The 17086-nt window shown below is 39.4% G+C and overlaps 1 protein-coding gene across 13 annotated transcripts in view; it reads left to right on the top strand.

The window, feature by feature from the left end:
* PRRC2C (proline rich coiled-coil 2C) overlaps positions 1 to 7490 on the top strand; it is a 110364-nt gene extending 102874 nt beyond the window's left edge. For 7 of the 13 annotated variants that reach the window (XM_035280006.3, XM_008985030.5, XM_008985028.5 and 4 more), the window contains exons 31-35: positions 1373 to 1591; positions 2011 to 2114; positions 3030 to 3156; positions 4033 to 4269; positions 6342 to 6933. In XM_035280006.3, coding sequence (XP_035135897.1) covers positions 1373 to 1591; positions 2011 to 2114; positions 3030 to 3156; positions 4033 to 4269; positions 6342 to 6599 — 945 coding nt within the window. In that variant the 3' untranslated portion in view covers positions 6600 to 6933. Of the gene's footprint in view, positions 1 to 1372; positions 1592 to 2010; positions 2115 to 3029; positions 3157 to 4032; positions 4270 to 5820; positions 5874 to 6341 lie in introns of all 13 variants that reach the window. The other 6 variants (XM_008985035.5, XM_008985034.5, XM_008985032.5 and 3 more) reach the window with 4 other exon arrangements.
* The last annotated feature ends 9596 nt before the right edge of the window (positions 7491 to 17086 follow it).

Genomic DNA, 17086 nt, shown 5'->3' with positions numbered 1-17086 from the left:
AAGACCATCTGGCAGGTTAGTATACATACAACAGTATGGCAGAGTGTGATAGAGTAAAATGACAAACATTTTTCTTAAATGTATGAATGCAATAACAATTTTCAGTGAAAAGTGTATGTTGTGTTTAAAATGATCTCCTTTAATAATTCATTAGCTTATTCTTTAAAAGTGGTGAAGGGCTAGTGGGGTACAAGTCATTAGTCACTTTCCTATAACTGTTTTTGTTTGCTATTTTAGGAAGTGATAATTCATGAATATCTTATTGACATTCAGATTAAATACAGTGTTTATGTGAAAACTGAGAGATTCTTGTTCTTCTCATAGCTCATTTTGACCAGCCTTGAAAACATTATGCAAAATATCTGTTTGGAAACTTGTGACACTACTTATATTGTGTCCCTATGTACTTTGTGATTATTTGACATACCCTGTGGATAAATTCAAAGATAGTCCTAATTCTTTCCGTTTCTGTTTTCTTCAATACAAGTAGCATTAGCTAAACTATGTTGTACCTTTAATAGAAGAATGGAGATATGATTGAGTGTCTCTTACTGAAATGCTTGGGACTAGAAGTGTCTTGGATTTCAGATTGGCTTTTTTTTTTTTATTTATGTTTTTGTATATATAATGAGGTGTCTTGGGGCGTGGAGCCAGTCTAAACATGAAATTCCTTTGTTACATGTATTTCTTATACATAGTAACCTGAAGGTAACTTTATGCAACATTTTTAATAACTTTGTGCATGAAACAAGGTTCTGACCACTCTTTGATTGATCTGTCACATGAGGTCAGGTGTTGAATTCCTTTTTTTTTTTCTTTCTTTCTTCCTTTCTTTTTTTTTTTGAGACAGAGTCTCTCTTACCCAGGCTGGAGTACAGTGGCACGATCTCAGCTCACTGCAACCTCCACTTCCCGGGTTCAAGCAATTATCTTGCCTCAGCCTCCTGAGTAGCTGGGATTACAGGCATCCACCACCATACCCAGCTAATTTTTTGTTTGTTAAGTAAAGACAGGGTTTCCCCACGTTGGCCGGGCTGGTCTCAAACTCCTGACCTCAAGTGATTCGCCCACCTCGGCCTCCCAAAGTGCTTTACAGGCGTGAGCCACCACTTCTGGCCTTGGTTTCAAATTCTCTACTTGTGGTGTCATATCAGCCTCTCAAAAAGCTTTGGAGCATTTTGGATTTTGATTTTCAGATTAGAGTCACTCAACTTGTAGTCACTAAGCAAAATAAATATGTGAAATATATTAGATTGATGTGCACTGTTTTAAATCTCACTCAAAAGTATTTAAAGGGTTGTGTATAATTATATAGAAATGTCTGTAGTCAACAGAAACAAATTGCTGCAGTTTCTCTTTACTTATTTTCTAGGTTACAGTACCTTTACCAGCATCCCAACTCTCCTTGCCTAATTTTGGATCTACAGGGCAACCTCTAATTGCTTTGCCTCAGACTCTTCAGCCCCCGTTACAGCATACCACTCCCCAAGCACAGCCTCAGAGTCTGAGCCGTCCCGCACAAGTAAGCCAGCCTTTCAGAGGATTAATTCCTGCTGGAACACAGCATAGCATGATTGCAACAGCAGGAAAAGTAAGTAGACATTTGCACAGGTTATTTGAGAATTTAATATAGTGTATTCAGATATATGCATCTGTGTTATCTAAAAAAGTAAACTGCGTCAGTTTTTACCACCCTGCAGAAAATCTCAAACCCCACTATATTTAGATTTTATCTATTTACTTTTAATGTGTTTGGCCCCATCTAGTTTTTACCTAGTACAAAGAATTCACAGATTTATTGAAATAATTGGATTTATAGTGTCTGTTAGGCTTATTTAATTATAAGTCTGTGTGGTCTGATAATTCCATAATTCTTGAATCGTAACTATAGTTTTGTGCTAAGGTTCTTTCCCCTTTCCTAGATTATGTCTTAACATATAGGACATGTAAATTCAGCACTTAGCTTATAGAATTAAAGAAATGTTAAGGTTATTTTATGCTTTTCCTCAGATGTCTGAAATGGAACTAAAAGCCTTTGGAAGTGGCATTGATATAAAACCAGGCACACCTCCAATCGCTGGTAGAAGCACCACACCAACATCTAGTCCCTTCCGGTAAAATGGGCATTTAAATTTGCTTATGAAATTCCAAAATAGTCACTATTATTTATTAAATACTTAATATAGCATCAGTCTTGTGTGAAATAATCCCTTTTCCAAGCGGAAAAGGATTATTAAGACATTCTTTTTTGATAGTTTTGTCTAAAATGTTAAGCTTTTAAATTTTATTTTTATTGATTGATTGATTGATTGAGAGGGAGTCTTAACTCTCTCGCCAGGCTGGAGTGCAATGGTGCAATCTCGGCTCACTGCAACCTCCGCCTGGGTTCAAGCGATTCTTCCACCTCAGCCTCCCGAGTAGCTGGGACCACAGGCGCGTGCCACCACGCCAAGCTAATTTTTGTATTTTTAGTAGAGACAGGGTTTCACCATGGCCAGGATGGTCTCGATCTCTTGATCTTGTGATCCACCCGCCTCGGCTTCCCAAAGTGCTGGGATTACAGGTGTGAGCCACTTTTAAATTATTTAAAATGTGTTTGTTGTACTATATTCTAAGTGGTACTAAGTAAAACTTTTATTATTTTTTTGAGACAATCTCACTCTGTTACCCAGGCTAGTGTGCAGTGGCATCATCATAGCTCATTGCAACCTCAAATACCTGGGCTCAAGTGATCCTCCTGCCTCAGCCTCCTGAGTAGCTGGGACTACATACACGTCCCACCACACCTGGCTAATTTTTTAAAAAAAATATTGTCTAAGCTGATCTCAAACCAGCCAAAATAGCTGGTATCCTTTCTTACCTCTGCTCCTCCAATGTCTCTCTTCTACCAGAATGTTTTGGTAACTCATCATAGTAAATTTTTACCAACTACCAAGTATGATGAAAATACCAAGAACGGTGTCTGCAAAAATCTAACAGCATTATTTACTTGGTATTACTGTACTGACTAGTAATGGCTTCTTCCCAAGGGCTACTTCTACAAGTCCGAATAGCCAGTCCAGCAAAATGAACAGCATTGTCTACCAGAAGCAGTTCCAATCAGCCCCTGCCTCTGTGAGAATGACACAACCATTTCCTACACAGTTTGCACCCCAGGTGGGCAGACATAATTGAGAAATGATTATATTTACTTACAAATAGTTGCTAATCTGGATAAATTATGATCTTGCTTTATGTTAACCAGTTAAGAAGTACAGTTTTTAATAAAAATAAGTTTCTGAATTTAATAGTAAATTTGTGATACACAGTCTGCAATTTATAGCCAGACATAGAAATTGTTTAGTTCTAAAGCAGACAAGAGAAATTGTTAAGAGATTCCCCACACAGCTCTGATAATTTGAGTCCTTTTCCTTTTAACTTTTTTTAAGGAGTTGACTTTTCAGCGAAGGGTCCCAGTGCTTGAAGTTTTCTAGGTTTAAAGTTGATTTTTGATTTTTTTTTTTTAAAGATATCTATGTGCAATTGAGAGAAAATTTCCAAAAAGATGTTTTAATATATGCATAAAAATGTTGGCTTCTCTTCCCCTTGCTGATGATATAAAAGGACTAACTAAGAACTCTCACAAACTAGAATTAGTTCACAAACTAGAACTGGTTCCTGAGAAATTCACATTTGTTGAATTAATATTGATTTTATATACCTTCAGATGATGTTTGTTATAGGTGTGTGCCTTTTCTGCAACTGTCCTTTTAAAAAGATAGCCTAATTAAAAGTCTTTCTATCCTGCCTTCAGAATTTACAGCTGAGATGCTAGGACCAACTGAAGTGCCATAGCATGCCTTGCCTTATTTTTCTGTTAAACTCTCCAAGCATGGCTTGTTTATTCTTTGTCCTTGCTAATGGAATGGCACAATCCATACACTTCTGTTCACTGGTAGGATGGGCACATTTACTCTGGGATAAGCCAACCTGGTCTAGTTGGCATTTTTTTTTTAACAGTTCAATGTTGTATGTTTTGTTTTTTTCACTCAGATTCTCTCTCAGCCTAACCTGGTCCCTCCATTGGTAAGAGCCCCACATACTAACACCTTCCCAGCGCCTGTTCAGAGGCCACCAATGGCACTGGCCAGTCAGATGCCTCCTCCGCTGACCACAGGCCTCATGAGCCATGCTCGTTTGCCACATGTAGCCAGGGGTCCTTGTGGATCACTATCTGGAGTCAGAGGTAATCAGGCCCAGGCTGCGTTGAAGGCTGAACAAGACATGAAGGTTAGTACAGTGTTAACAGCCAACAGATCAAGAATCTGTCTCTGAACCATGTCTTAAAATGCCTCTGGACCCATAACAGTATATCCAGGCATTCATTGTCTTAGCAGACTTAACCAAGCTAACTACTTTTATTCATTCCCTTTTTTTCCCCCCCTTCCCATTCCCTCCATCTTTTTTTTCTTTTTGTTCTTTTTGTTCTTTTTGTTCTTTTTTTTTTTGGGCAACTGTAGTCAGGAAACGAATTAATGTATTAAACTGTGGCCAAATGAATTGTTACAAATATTTGAGGGAGATCTGAGTTTAGATGCAATTTTTTTTAATAGCAAAGAAATAATATGAATTATTATAGACTTTCCCGTTTGCTTTTTCTTTTCTTTCTTTCTTTTTTTTTTTTTTTTTTTTTTTTAATTTTCTTACCCCCTTTCCCCTGATTCTCCTCCTCCCAGCAGCTTATAATATAAATCATGGTTATATGAAAACTCTGGAATGGGTAAGATGTGTTACCTATCTTGGTATTTTTCCATTATGAGTCATCAAAGTACAGTTTTCTCCTCAAACTGTTTTCATACCCTTTTTGTCCTACCACATGAGGTGGTTGCATTTCCACAGTGGATTGTGCAGTTTTAGATGAAGAACTCAGAAAAGCACTTTGGGATCCTTCATGATTGAAAGGCACTGATAAACACGAGGTTTGCTAATGTAGAAAGAGTGCCTTTAGGAGTCTGTGTGGGGACAGTTTTGTAGCATAAACCTTACATGTCTGCCAGTACAGCCAGTTGAATCAGTTTATTTCTATATTTACTTTAGGCCTGACTTTGAAGGTTCTTAGTAATTTTTGCCTGTTTTGTCACTACATATGTCATCAGATCAGACTAGAACAAAGAAAAGCTTGCTGCTTTCAAATGGGGAAATGTGCATAGTAATGCTTTACTCTGAATTAGAAACATGTTTATGATAATCCTATTAGAAAATTTGACTGAATGATTAAAGTTTCTTTGTGGGGCAACATCCCTAGTGTTTCTGATCCTGAGTAATCAAATATAAAGACTACCCAGCAGTAAAACTTTTATTAAATAATTATCTACTTTCATTAAGGCCGTATGCCCAGGATTTCCATCTGTTTGTTATAATTAGAAATACCAGTGTGAGTGAAACTCTTTGGAAGTTATTTGGCCTTGGTTTCCAGTTCTGCTCCTGGCTCCTTGGCTGTTGATTTTCGCCTTTTCCCATGTTGGAAATAACGTTAGAGCTTAATCATCTTAATGGGGTGGGAGAGGGTACAAGTTTCTTGAAAATTGCTTCAGATGTTTGGATAGTACAGGTTACCTGTAGAACATGAAGCAGTTTTTATTATATGCAAGAAGGATGGAAAGAAGTTTTAATTGTGAATGTTACAAGTGGTAAAATTTACAGATTGACGTAAGTATTTTTGGGGGTCACATAGCCAAAACTAAGAAATTATTTTACCAGCTCAGAATGTGGTAGGAGCTATCAGAACTTAGTGATCCAGTGAAGTTGTAGTTACTAATTTCTGATGCTCTTCCCCTGCAGAAGAGAGCTGTGGGAAGAGGACTCAGCCACAAGACATTTGGTCCTAGGTGTTGGTAATGCCACAATATAAGTGCTTCCTTTTCGTTTTATTGTAGACCACATATTGATACCTAGAAGTTTTAAGTGTTACATGTATGTTTTCAGATTTGCAAGTAGGTTCCCTAACTAAAATTTAATATCAATAAGCTTTGTTCCAGAAAAGACACAAATCAGCAGCAATTTATATTTTATTATTTTATCAGAGGGCAGACCTTGAAAAGGTGGTGGGAGGTGGTCCTGTGGTTTCCTTTCTTTTTTTGTTTTTGTTTTTGTTTTTGTTTTTTTAATTACATGGAATATTTTTGAAAATAGGAAGAAATCTATGCATTAAAAACTCAAAGATCAATGAGGTACTTTTGGCTTGGGCCAAACCAGTGTGGGGAAAACTGATTTGTGATTGGTAAAATAATTTGAACCAACATTGATTTGACAGGCTTTGGTAATGCTACAGTATTTTCAGTTGTTCTTTCTCATTTTTTAAGGCAAAGCAGAGAGCAGAGGTTCTTCAGTCCACGCAACGGTTCTTCTCTGAACAGCAACAGAGCAAACAGATAGGAGGCAAAGCCCAGAAAGTGGACAGTGATTCAAGTAAACCTCCTGAAACACTGACTGACCCTCCTGGTGTCTGTCAGGAAAAAGTAGAAGAAAAGCCACCCCCTGCACCCTCCATAGCCACCAAACCTGTTAGAACTGGACCAATCAAACCTCAGGCGATCAAAACCGAAGAAACAAAATCTTAAAGGCTATGGTTTATTGCGGGAGATTGGTTGGGGGGAGGGAAAACACGGAGAATTAAGTCAGATAATGCCAGCAGCCAAAGGGGCAAAATGGTCTGTGACATTATCCTGTTCAGAGCTTGGAGATTTACAAGGGACATAGGCGCAATTTACACTGACACATAGCTGCTGTACCAGTAAAAACGAGGCTTTGCAAGCTTGCACCCACTATATAACATGCGCTCGGTTGATGGCCATGCATCTTAAGTCAGAATTTATATATAAATATATGCACCCATTGTTTTGAGTGCATATAATTTAGACCTAAAATCTTTTTGATTAGATGAAACACCAGAAATGTAAGGAAAATAACACAGCAGAGGAATAGCTCAGCCTGAACAGTGTGGTGGTCCCAGCTAATTACATGAGGTGCAGTTTTTTTTGCTCCCTTCTATTCTTTGGATATGGTTATGGCGTTTGTAGGCTTGGAGGTAAAGAACTGAAGATAACTAACTGGTGCTGGATAGAGGAGCCTTTATTTTTATTATGGCAGCTTGCTATTTTTATAACATGGTCATTGAGTTGAAAACAAAGTACAGTAGCAACTGATCTTCCCTTCTTCCTGGATGAGTGAGCAGATTATTAAATACTGATGTCAGCATCCCTGAACTATATAAAAGTGAGCAGTGTTTGGCTACGCTTCTGTTTGAAATGATGTGTTTTGGTTGTTGTCCGAAGCTTTGAAGCGCTACTTAGCATCTTCTTTCTTCCATGGAGCTCTCACCATTCAAACATGACAGATTTGGTAAAATACTAGTTAGGTTGAGTCTTCCTTGCCCCCACTCAGTCATCTTTGTATGAATCCCATAGTTTGGGATTTTTTTTCTTTTCTTTTTTTTTTCCTTTTTTTAAAAACCAGTTTTCAGCTGGTGTTCATGAAGAACAGTGAGTACCTAGAACTGTGCCACTAATTTAAAGGAAATCCTAAGAAGGTGCATTTCTTTACAGAGCTGTGTCATGCCATCCTTTGGGCCCTCTGCTGGAAAAGTAGAATCAAGTCTCAAATAATGCCTTTTAAATTGTATCCTCTAGTATTATAGATATAGGACAGTACTGTATCATACCTCTGTGAATGTAAAATATCTTGTACCTGCTTTATGATATGTAGTAGTGACCGTGCTTTATCAGAGCTGTTTTTAATGATGTTATTCTAGAATGTTTTCTTTCCAGATGATGATTCAGAAGCTAATTTTTAAAAATGGTGCCAGGTACCACAACAGTAACAGAACTTTGCAATTTTTGGGGGTTTTGTTTTTTTTACCTTTTTTTCCCCTTTTTTTTAAATGGAGTGTGCTGGATGTCTATAATTTTGTTCAGATGACTGCAGAACCTGGAAAAGCTGTTGCTGCTATTGATGCATAACATACTGCTATTATTGGTCTTTTTATATAAATATATATATATACATATATATATATAATTTGAATTTTTGGAAACTTTAGCTGTGCTGTCAACTTTGGAAAAAGTATCCCAGTTTACTGTGTTGAGTTGGCATTGTACAGAAATTAACAGCCATATTGGTCTAGAAACGTTAAACTTAATTTTTTTCCATTTGTACAGGGGTAACACACTGTATTAAATATGTAAGGTCTTATCTACATGGGTTTGATTACAGAAACTAATAAAGTATTCTCTAAATAATGATTCTTGGAGCTTCTAATCATCTCCTAAACCCTGAAGCAAGAGGGTTTGTCATGTATTAAAGATAGTGGAAAAGAGGACTGGCCTATCGCGGTGGCTCATGAAGCTGAGACGAGAATCACTTTAACCCGGGTAGGGGTGGGGTGGTCTTGGGAGGCGGAGGTTGCAGTGAGCCAAGATTGCGCCACTTGACTCCAGCCTGGGCAAAAGAGCAAAATTCCATTTCAAAAAAAAAAAAACAGTACATTATACTGTAGAAAAGGATTATCATCCAAAGCCTCGACTTCTCACTTCGAAGAACTCTGAAGAAGATTCAATTGAAGTATTGTCATGGCAGATACTCATGGCCCCTGTTCTGAAGTAGCCAAACTCATATTGGAAACAAATCTGTCAGCCAGGTGCAGTCGCTCACGCCTATAATCCCAACACTTTGGGAGGCCCAGGCGGGCGGAATACCTGAGCTCCAGAGTTCGCGACCAGCCTGGCCAACAAGGTAAAACCCCCATCTCTACTAAACATACAAAAAATAGCTGGGTGTAGTGGTGCATCCCTGTAGTCTCAGCTATTCGGGAGGCTGGGGCAGACAATGACTTTGAACCTGGGAAGTGGACTCCATCTCAAAAGAAAAAAATCTGTCAGGGAGACGTTTTCTTGATGCACACTGCCTGATGTAGAAAAGAGTTTCACCGTCTTTGGGGCAGAAGTTGAAGAATTTTTCTTAGCTTTGTTAGCATGTTCATGAACATCCATCACCTGCCCTAAAAGGCTATCTATATAGGGCATTTGTTCTATCATTTACTCAAATCAATAAAATGAAGTACTGAGGGATTATAATTATCCTAAAATCCCATGTTCAGAACATATGGCCTCCAGACCCAGCTTTAAGAAAACTAGTCATTCAGTCACTAATGATATGTGTGCCTTCTTGACTCATGGGCACTGTGATTCTTAAGATACATTTTGGTGGTTTTGTTTTGCTAGAGAGGGTTTCTCCATGTTGCTCAGGCTGGTCTTGAACTCCTGAGTTCAAGTGATCCACCTGCCTTAGCCTCTCAAAGTGCTGGGAAAACAGGCATGAGCCTCCACACCAGGTCCGATACTCAAGTATAATAGGCCTTGCCTTGATCCAAGCTTTTCAGTCTAGGATTTTTCTCAAAATATGTTCTAAATTAAAAGCTGTGATTTTTGAAGGGGATTGAGGGAAGAGGTATGATGGCTAAGAATGCGAATGCAAACATGTACCCAAGAGTTACAGTTACCACTTCAAATACTTGCCTTCTTACCAAGGCACTGCCATTGTCAGTATTTTCCATAGTCTAGTTTAAGTTTAATCCAACTAAATTTTGAGACCTAATGGGTGACCAGCTATACAGTTTGCATTATCCCCACTTGCAAACCAACTGGCATGTGGTACTTAATATTAACTGTTAAATATCACTAGTACTTTGGTTCCTTTGCTAGAATACAGTGGGAAAATGTCACCAAAAGCATATCCAGTGAAAGTAAGATAACGTACGTGAAGTGTTTCTTTGCAGTTTGGCCATGCAGGTTTGTCTCTGGCTTCCCTAACGTGACAATATAACCCAAAAGGAGCTGCAGTTAATACTTGACTGAAGATTTGGTTACATGAGCTCCTGAACATTCTCTGTCCCTAGAGCTGCCCCAGTAGAAGGTAAGGGGAGTCCAGATCCTTAACCCTAATTAATAACAAACAGTGCTGATGATAGAAGAGTGACTGGGGGTGGAGGGTTGGGGAATGAGAGGAGGGTATAGTTTATAAAGTTCCAACAAAGTCGTGGCCAGGGGCAAGATATAGAAGGTAGAATGAGTCCGAAGCTATTTAAGTGTCTTTTCTAACAAGTCACCAGTGATTTTTCATGTTTCCATTGCAGCATATTTCATAGATGCTTAGCATTTTCGGTACTGACTAAACATTTCCCTGCAACTTTTTTCCACCCTATGGGTAAATACAAAACTACATGATAGGCCAGGCACGGTGGCTCATGCCTGTAATCCCAGCACTTTGGGAGGCCGAGGCGGGTGGATCACGAGGTCAGGAGTTCAAGAGCAGCTGGGCCAAGATGGTGAAACCCCGTCTCTACTAAAAATAGAAAAATTACCCAGGTGTGGTGGCATGCATCTGTAATCCCAGCAACTTGAGAGGCTGAGGCAGAGAATTGCTTAAAAAACACAGGAGGCTGGCTGGGCACGGTGGCTCACGCCTGTAATCCCAGCCCTTTGGGAGGCCAAGGCGGGTGGATCACGAGGTCAAGAGATCAAGACCATCCTGGTCAACGTGGTGAAACCCCGTCTCTACTAAAAATACAAAAAAAATATTAGCTGGGCGTGGTGGCGCGTGCCTGTAATCCCAGCTACCCAGGAGGCTGAGGCAGGAGAATTGCCTGGAGGCAGGAGAATTGCCTGTACCCAGGAGGCGGAGGTTGTGGTGAGCCGAGATTGCACCACTGCACTCCAGCCTGGGTGACTGAGTGAGACTCTGTCTCAAAAAAAAAACCCACACAACTACATCATAGTTTGACAGACCTAATTATTTTGTTGGTGCTTTAAGTAGAAGAACTAGGATTGGTGATTGGTCAGTTAAAGTGGAAAGTCACAAAATCTAGATACTCTGCTTGGTTTAGGTGTATGTTTATTTTCCATACAATCTTTTAATGAAGGACTAGGCCATTTCTTTGAGATGTCTACTGCCTAGATTCTTTTGCATATGCATCTATAATAGTTTTCAGTTTTGTCTTAAAGAAATCTGAATAGAGAATTCCCTTGAACTTTCACAGATAGCTTCCCTCAGTTTTCCAGCTTTTCTCATGCCCATAATTTGACCACAATTTTTAGAGTAAAAATTGTAGAAATCAGGTAATACTGACTTAACTGCCTAGTAGCTAATAGTCTTCAGTCAATATGTATTACCTTGGAAGTGGCTAGAGTTTGGTTACAAGCCATAAATTTACTTAATATTGTAACAATTTTTTTAAAAAAACTTTCCTCAACAGTAAGGAATAGTGTGCTACAGGAAAAGGAAAATTTACCTGAGGTAGAGAGTTTAAGCAGTAGGTGAGTCTCTGGTATAATCAGGCAGAGTCAACTATTAACTCTGTATGTGTCAGGTGCTGGGAATATCGAGGACAGTTTCTTAACACAGTCTGGGATGTGGATGGAGATACAAGTGGTGGCTTTGAGGTCTTTCAGGTTTTCATCACTGATAGATAACTAGCACTTATTTCATGGATGCCTCAAACCCCATCTTCCAGTCTAAGCTCTTCCCCCTAATCTGTTTGCCTGTACTGCTTAACCTTCTAAATATGATTAAAATCTTCCAGAGGTTTTTAGTCCTGATCTAGCCTTCTCGCCATTTCTTCATATACTAGCTAATATTTAATAAGTAGAATTACATGTAAATTTGGATCTTACTGATACATGAGCAATAAAAGCAATTAAGTTATCTGAATTGCTTATATGAGCTGAAAAATGCATTAATGTTCAGTGGAAAACAGAAGGAGGGAAAATAAGCAGAGCCTGTGGTGAATAAGTCTCAAGTTCAAGGATAGTGCAGAGGGACAGAGAGATGCATTCTGGCCCTCCAGGGTTAGATTTGCCAAGAGGCAAAATAGTTAATTTCAGACAGTTAAGTGGAACTGATAATAATCTGGTTTACTTAGGGCAGTGGTTTTCAGATTGGAAGTACACACTATTAAACAGAAACAATTTCACTTTAAAGTTTTGTTTGGCTAAAGGATTCAGTGGCTTTAAAAAAAAACAAAACCCAATGTGAATAAGTTTTATTGGTTCCGGTGAGGAGACACCCTCTCTAGTATGCGAAGCTGAGAAAAGGTTGTACTTGTAGTAAAAACCACACTCTTCACAGAAGCTGATAGTGATACCCATTGAAGAGACTGGGCCTTCGCTTTCTATAACCTGGGAATATAAATGGATATTAATAGAGTTTTCTGTTACAAGACTCAGTTATCAGATTTGTATCTCCAGCTTAGAACCTCACAGGGAAAAACTGGGAATTACACATAAATACCACCCACTTGCCCCCGTAACCCCCCACCTTTATAAGGTAGGTAATTTAAACATGCAGAGAGTGAGGTATGGCAACTTGCCCAAGGATACACAGTAAGCAGAGGAGGCAGGGTTTTTTGTCCAGGCAGTCTAATTCCTAAGCGCAAGCTCTTAACTGCTAAGCTACACTGTTATGAAAGCACTGTACTTGAAGTTACAGGCATACCTTGTTTTATTGCACTTTGCAGGTATTGCAAGGTTTTTTCTTTTAAAAAAAAATGAAGGGTTGTGAGAACTCCATGTTGAGCAATTTTATTGGTGCTGTTTTTCTAACAATGAGTGCTCATTTCCTGTCTGTGTCACATCTGGTAACTCTCAAAATTATTTCAGACTTTATATGATGATCAGGGATCTGGAATGTTACTAGTGTCATTGTTCTGGAGCCTCATGAACTACACCCATAAGATGGTGAACGTAAATGCATGTGTTCCGATTGCTCCACAAACAGGCTGCTCCCTCTCCCCCTCTCAGGCCTCTCTATTCCCTGAGACACAATATCGAAATTAGGCCAGTTAATAGCCCTACAATGGCTTGTAAGTGTTCAAGTAAAAGGAAGAGTCACACATCTCGTTTTAAATCAAAAGCTGAAAATGAGTAAGCTTAGTGAGGAAGGCACGGCAAAATCTGAGATGGGCTAGAAAGCCAGGCCTCCTGGGCCCATTAGGCAAACTGTGAATGCGAAAGACAAGTCTTGAAGGAAATTAAAAGTGCTACTCCAGTGAACACACAAGGATAAGAAAATAAAACAACCCTATTGTTGATATAAAGTTTTAGTGGGCCGGATAGAAGATCAAACAGGCCCAACATTCTCTTAAGCCAAAACCTTATCCAGAGGAAGGCCCTAACTCTCCAATTCCTTAAAGTCAGAGAGGTGAAGAAGCCATGGAAGAAAAGTTTGAAGCTAGCAGAGGTTGGTTCATGAGATTTAAGGAAAGCACTGATCTCCATAACATTGAAGTGTAAGGTGAAGCAGCAAGAGCTGATGTAGGAACTGTGCCAAGTTGTCTAGAAGATGTAGCTGAGATAATTGATGCAGGGGGCCATGCTAAATAACAAGTTTGTAATGTAGACAAAATAGCCTTCTATTGGAAGCAGATGCCATTTACGCCTTTACAGCTAGTGAGAAGTCAATGTCTGGCTTCAAAGCTTCAAAAAGGACTGACTTAGGGGTTTATGCAGATGGTGACTTAAAAATTAAGCTAAATCTACTCTGCCTGTGCTGTACAAATAGAACAGCAAAGCATGGATGACAGCACATCTCTACAGCATGGCGTATCTAATATTTTAAACCCACTTTGAAACCTATTGCTCAGGGGCAGGGGAAAAAAAGCGAAATCTTTCTTTCAAAATATGATAAGCTCATTGACAATGCACCTAGTCACCCAGGAGCTGTGATGAAGATGTACAAGAAGATTGATGTTTTCATGTCTGCAAACATGACGTCCATTCTACAGCCTACGGATCAAGGAGTAATTTTGACTTTCGAGTCTTATTATTTAAGAAATATTCATACATTTTGTAAGGCTACACTTTCATAGACAGTGTTTCCTCTGATGGGTCTGGGCAAAGAAATTGGAAACCATGCTAGGCGCGGTGGCTCATGCCTGTAATCCCAGCACTATGGGAGGCTGAGGCAGGCAGATCACAAGGTCAGGAGTGCAAGACCAGCCTGACCAACATGGTGAAATCCTGTATCTACTAAAAATAAACAAATTAGCCAGGAATGGAGGCATGCGCCTGCAATCCCAGCTACTCAGGAGACTGAGGGAGAAGAATCTCTTGAACCCAGGAGGCAGAGGGTGCAGTGAGCCGAGATTGCTCCACTGCACTCCAGCCTGGGCCACAGAGCAAGACTCTGTCTCAAAAAGAAAAGAAAAAAGAAAGAAATTGAAAACCATGTGAAAGGATTTACCATTTCAGATGCCATTAAGAACATCTGTGGGTCATGGGAGGATGTCCAAATATTGACACAAATAGGAGTTTGGAAGAAGTTGTATTCCTACCCTCATGGAGCCATAGGGGATTCAAGACTTCAGTGGAGAAAGTAACTGCAGTTATGGTGGAAATAGCAAGAGAGGTAGAGTTAGAAGTGGAGCCTGAAGATGGGACGGAATTGCTGCAATCTCATGATCAAATTTGAACAGATTAGGAGTTGCTTAAATTTCCTTAAATCTTATGGATGAGCAAAGAAAGTGATTTCTTGAGATGGAAACTACCCCTTGTGAAGATGCTTTGTATGTAGTTGAAGTGACAAGAATTTAGAATTTTACACAAACTCAGTTAAGCAGTGACAAGGTTTGAGAGGATTGACTCCAACTTTGAAAGAAGTTCTGTTTACGGTAAAATGATATCAAACAGCATCACGTGGTACAGAGAACTCATTCGTTAAAGGAAGAGTCAACGGATGTGGCAAACCTCATTGTCTTATTTGAAGAAATTGCCACAGCCACCCTGATCTTCAGCAACCACCACCTTGATTAGGCAGCAGCCACCAACATCAAGGCAAGATTCTCCACCAATAAAAAGATAGGACTCACTGGAAGCTCAGACGATCATTAACATTTTTTTTTTTAGCAGTGAAGTATTTTAAATAAAGGTGAATGTGTTGTTTTTTAAGACATAATACTGTCAAACACTTAATAGCAACCATGTGGTGTAAACATAACTTTCATATGCACTGGACACCCAAAAAGTCCATGTAACTTGCTTTATTGTGGTAGTCTAGAACCAAACCCACAATTTCTTCAAGGTATGCCTTGCTAGGTAAGTAACCTAAGAAAAATCACTCAACCTTCATATGTCTGTTTTTCCACCTCTAAAACAGAGATGATTATATTTTCTTGCAGAGTTTTGATTAAATGAAATAAAGATTTTTTTTTAAAGAAATATACATATACAATGCTTGTTGTTTGGTAGGTTAGTAGGTTACAATAAGACAATTACTTAATTGCCTTGTTAAATATACATACCTAAGTCTGACCCAGCATTTATACTTTTTCGAAAGCCAGATTTTTCTAGTTAAATAACATCTATAAATACAAAATTTAGGTCATTGTTTCTTTCTCCCACTTCAAATTATGCTGAGAGGTCCTAGATTCCTCAGAGGTGTCACAGAGTATGAGAAAAGCCAAGTTGGTAGATAAATTTAAGTCCTCTCTCCGTTTTCATCATGGAAGAGGTACCATGGAAGATTGAACTTCTAAAATGTGGTTCTCTAAAAACAAAGATGCTTAAGAGCATTGACATTCTTTCTTATTCTATGGTTTCTGTTCTCATTCTAAGACATTGGCATGTGCCCATAGTTAGCTCTGGATTTTCCCCTGCCATTCCAATGCCTATAGGTCTCTGGTAGTTCTTAGGCCCTTCTATCCATGTGTTAAGATAGCATGACATTCCTCAACTCCAAATAGTAATCATTTATTTGTTTGTTCAGCAATTCCATATTTACCTTTGGTCAGGAGTTACATAAAACAGTGCAGTCCGTGTTTACAAGACAATCTGTTCTCACGCTCCTGATAAAGGCATACCCAAGACTGGGTAATTTATAAAGAAAAAGAGGTTTCATGGACTCGCAGTTCCACATGGCTGAGGAAGCCTCACAATCATGGCAGAAGGCAAAAGGCACATCTTATATGGCGTCAGACAAGAGAGATGAGAGCCAAGTGAAAGGGGAAACCCCTTACAAAATCGTCATATCTTGTGAGACTTATTTGCTACCGTGGGAACGGTATGAGGCAAACTGCCCCTGTGATTCAACTATCTCCCACTAGGTCCCTCCCACAACAAGTGGGAATTATGAGATACAATTCAAGATGAGATTTGGGTGGGGACACACCCAAACCATATCAGTCAGGGTTTACAGAATACGGTGCAAAAGAGATGTGTACAGGAAATTTATTAGGCCTACCATTGAGATCAAATCATAGTGGAGTATAAAATTGGATTGGCAGAGGGAGACATTCAGCTGAGGTGCTAATGCAAAAAAAAGCCTCAGTAAATCTTGTGATAAGTTCTGGAAATAAGATGCTCCTTTAGAATTATCTAGTCTTGAGGCCAGAGAACTAGACTTTTTTACCCTCACATTGTCCAGTTATTGCCCAAGGATGGGGAAGTTGGAAGAGAATGCATCATCTTGGAGGAGGCGTTCTCTGCTGAGGGCAATTCCCAGAAAGAATTCAGCTCAGAACCAGAGCCAACACTGCCAGCAGCTGGAGGAATGAGTCCCTCAGTCCAGAAGAGTATCTAGGTGGTGCGCATAGCATTCACTATAGTTCACCTTTCACTGCTCAGTGATAAGCTCTGGGAATAGCTCCTCCAGATTCGAATTGGTCTCTTTCTGGGAAATCTGAAGAAGATTAGTGGGGTAAGTATCACCTTGCCATTACAGCTGGTCTCAGCCGCTGCTGATGTCCTCCTCTCCTACCCATTCTAGGTTTCCCTAACCCTCAGCTAGCAACTCTACTGTCCTTGATGGCTTACCTGGGACCTAATATCTGAGAGAGTCTAAGCCCTTGGTCACTTTGGCTTTCTATGACTGGAAGCTGCATTTGTTTATTTTCTGTCAAAACTGGACAAGCATGTACTAAAAGATCCATCACAGATAACCTGGGAGCCAAATGTATTCTTCATTGGCTGTATTATATACGAGCAGCCCTATCTCCTCCTAGTGACTAGAGTCAAGTATCCTTGCTGTATGATAATTTCTTTCCTTAACTGCTGGTCTCTTG

The sequence above is a fragment of the Callithrix jacchus genome, chromosome 18 (genome assembly GCF_049354715.1).
Source record: "Callithrix jacchus isolate 240 chromosome 18, calJac240_pri, whole genome shotgun sequence".
In the NCBI taxonomy this organism is placed as follows: domain Eukaryota; kingdom Metazoa; phylum Chordata; class Mammalia; order Primates; family Cebidae; genus Callithrix; species Callithrix jacchus.
The sequence above is the reverse complement of the archived record's forward strand: the minus strand, read 5'-3'. Positions and strand labels throughout refer to the sequence as shown.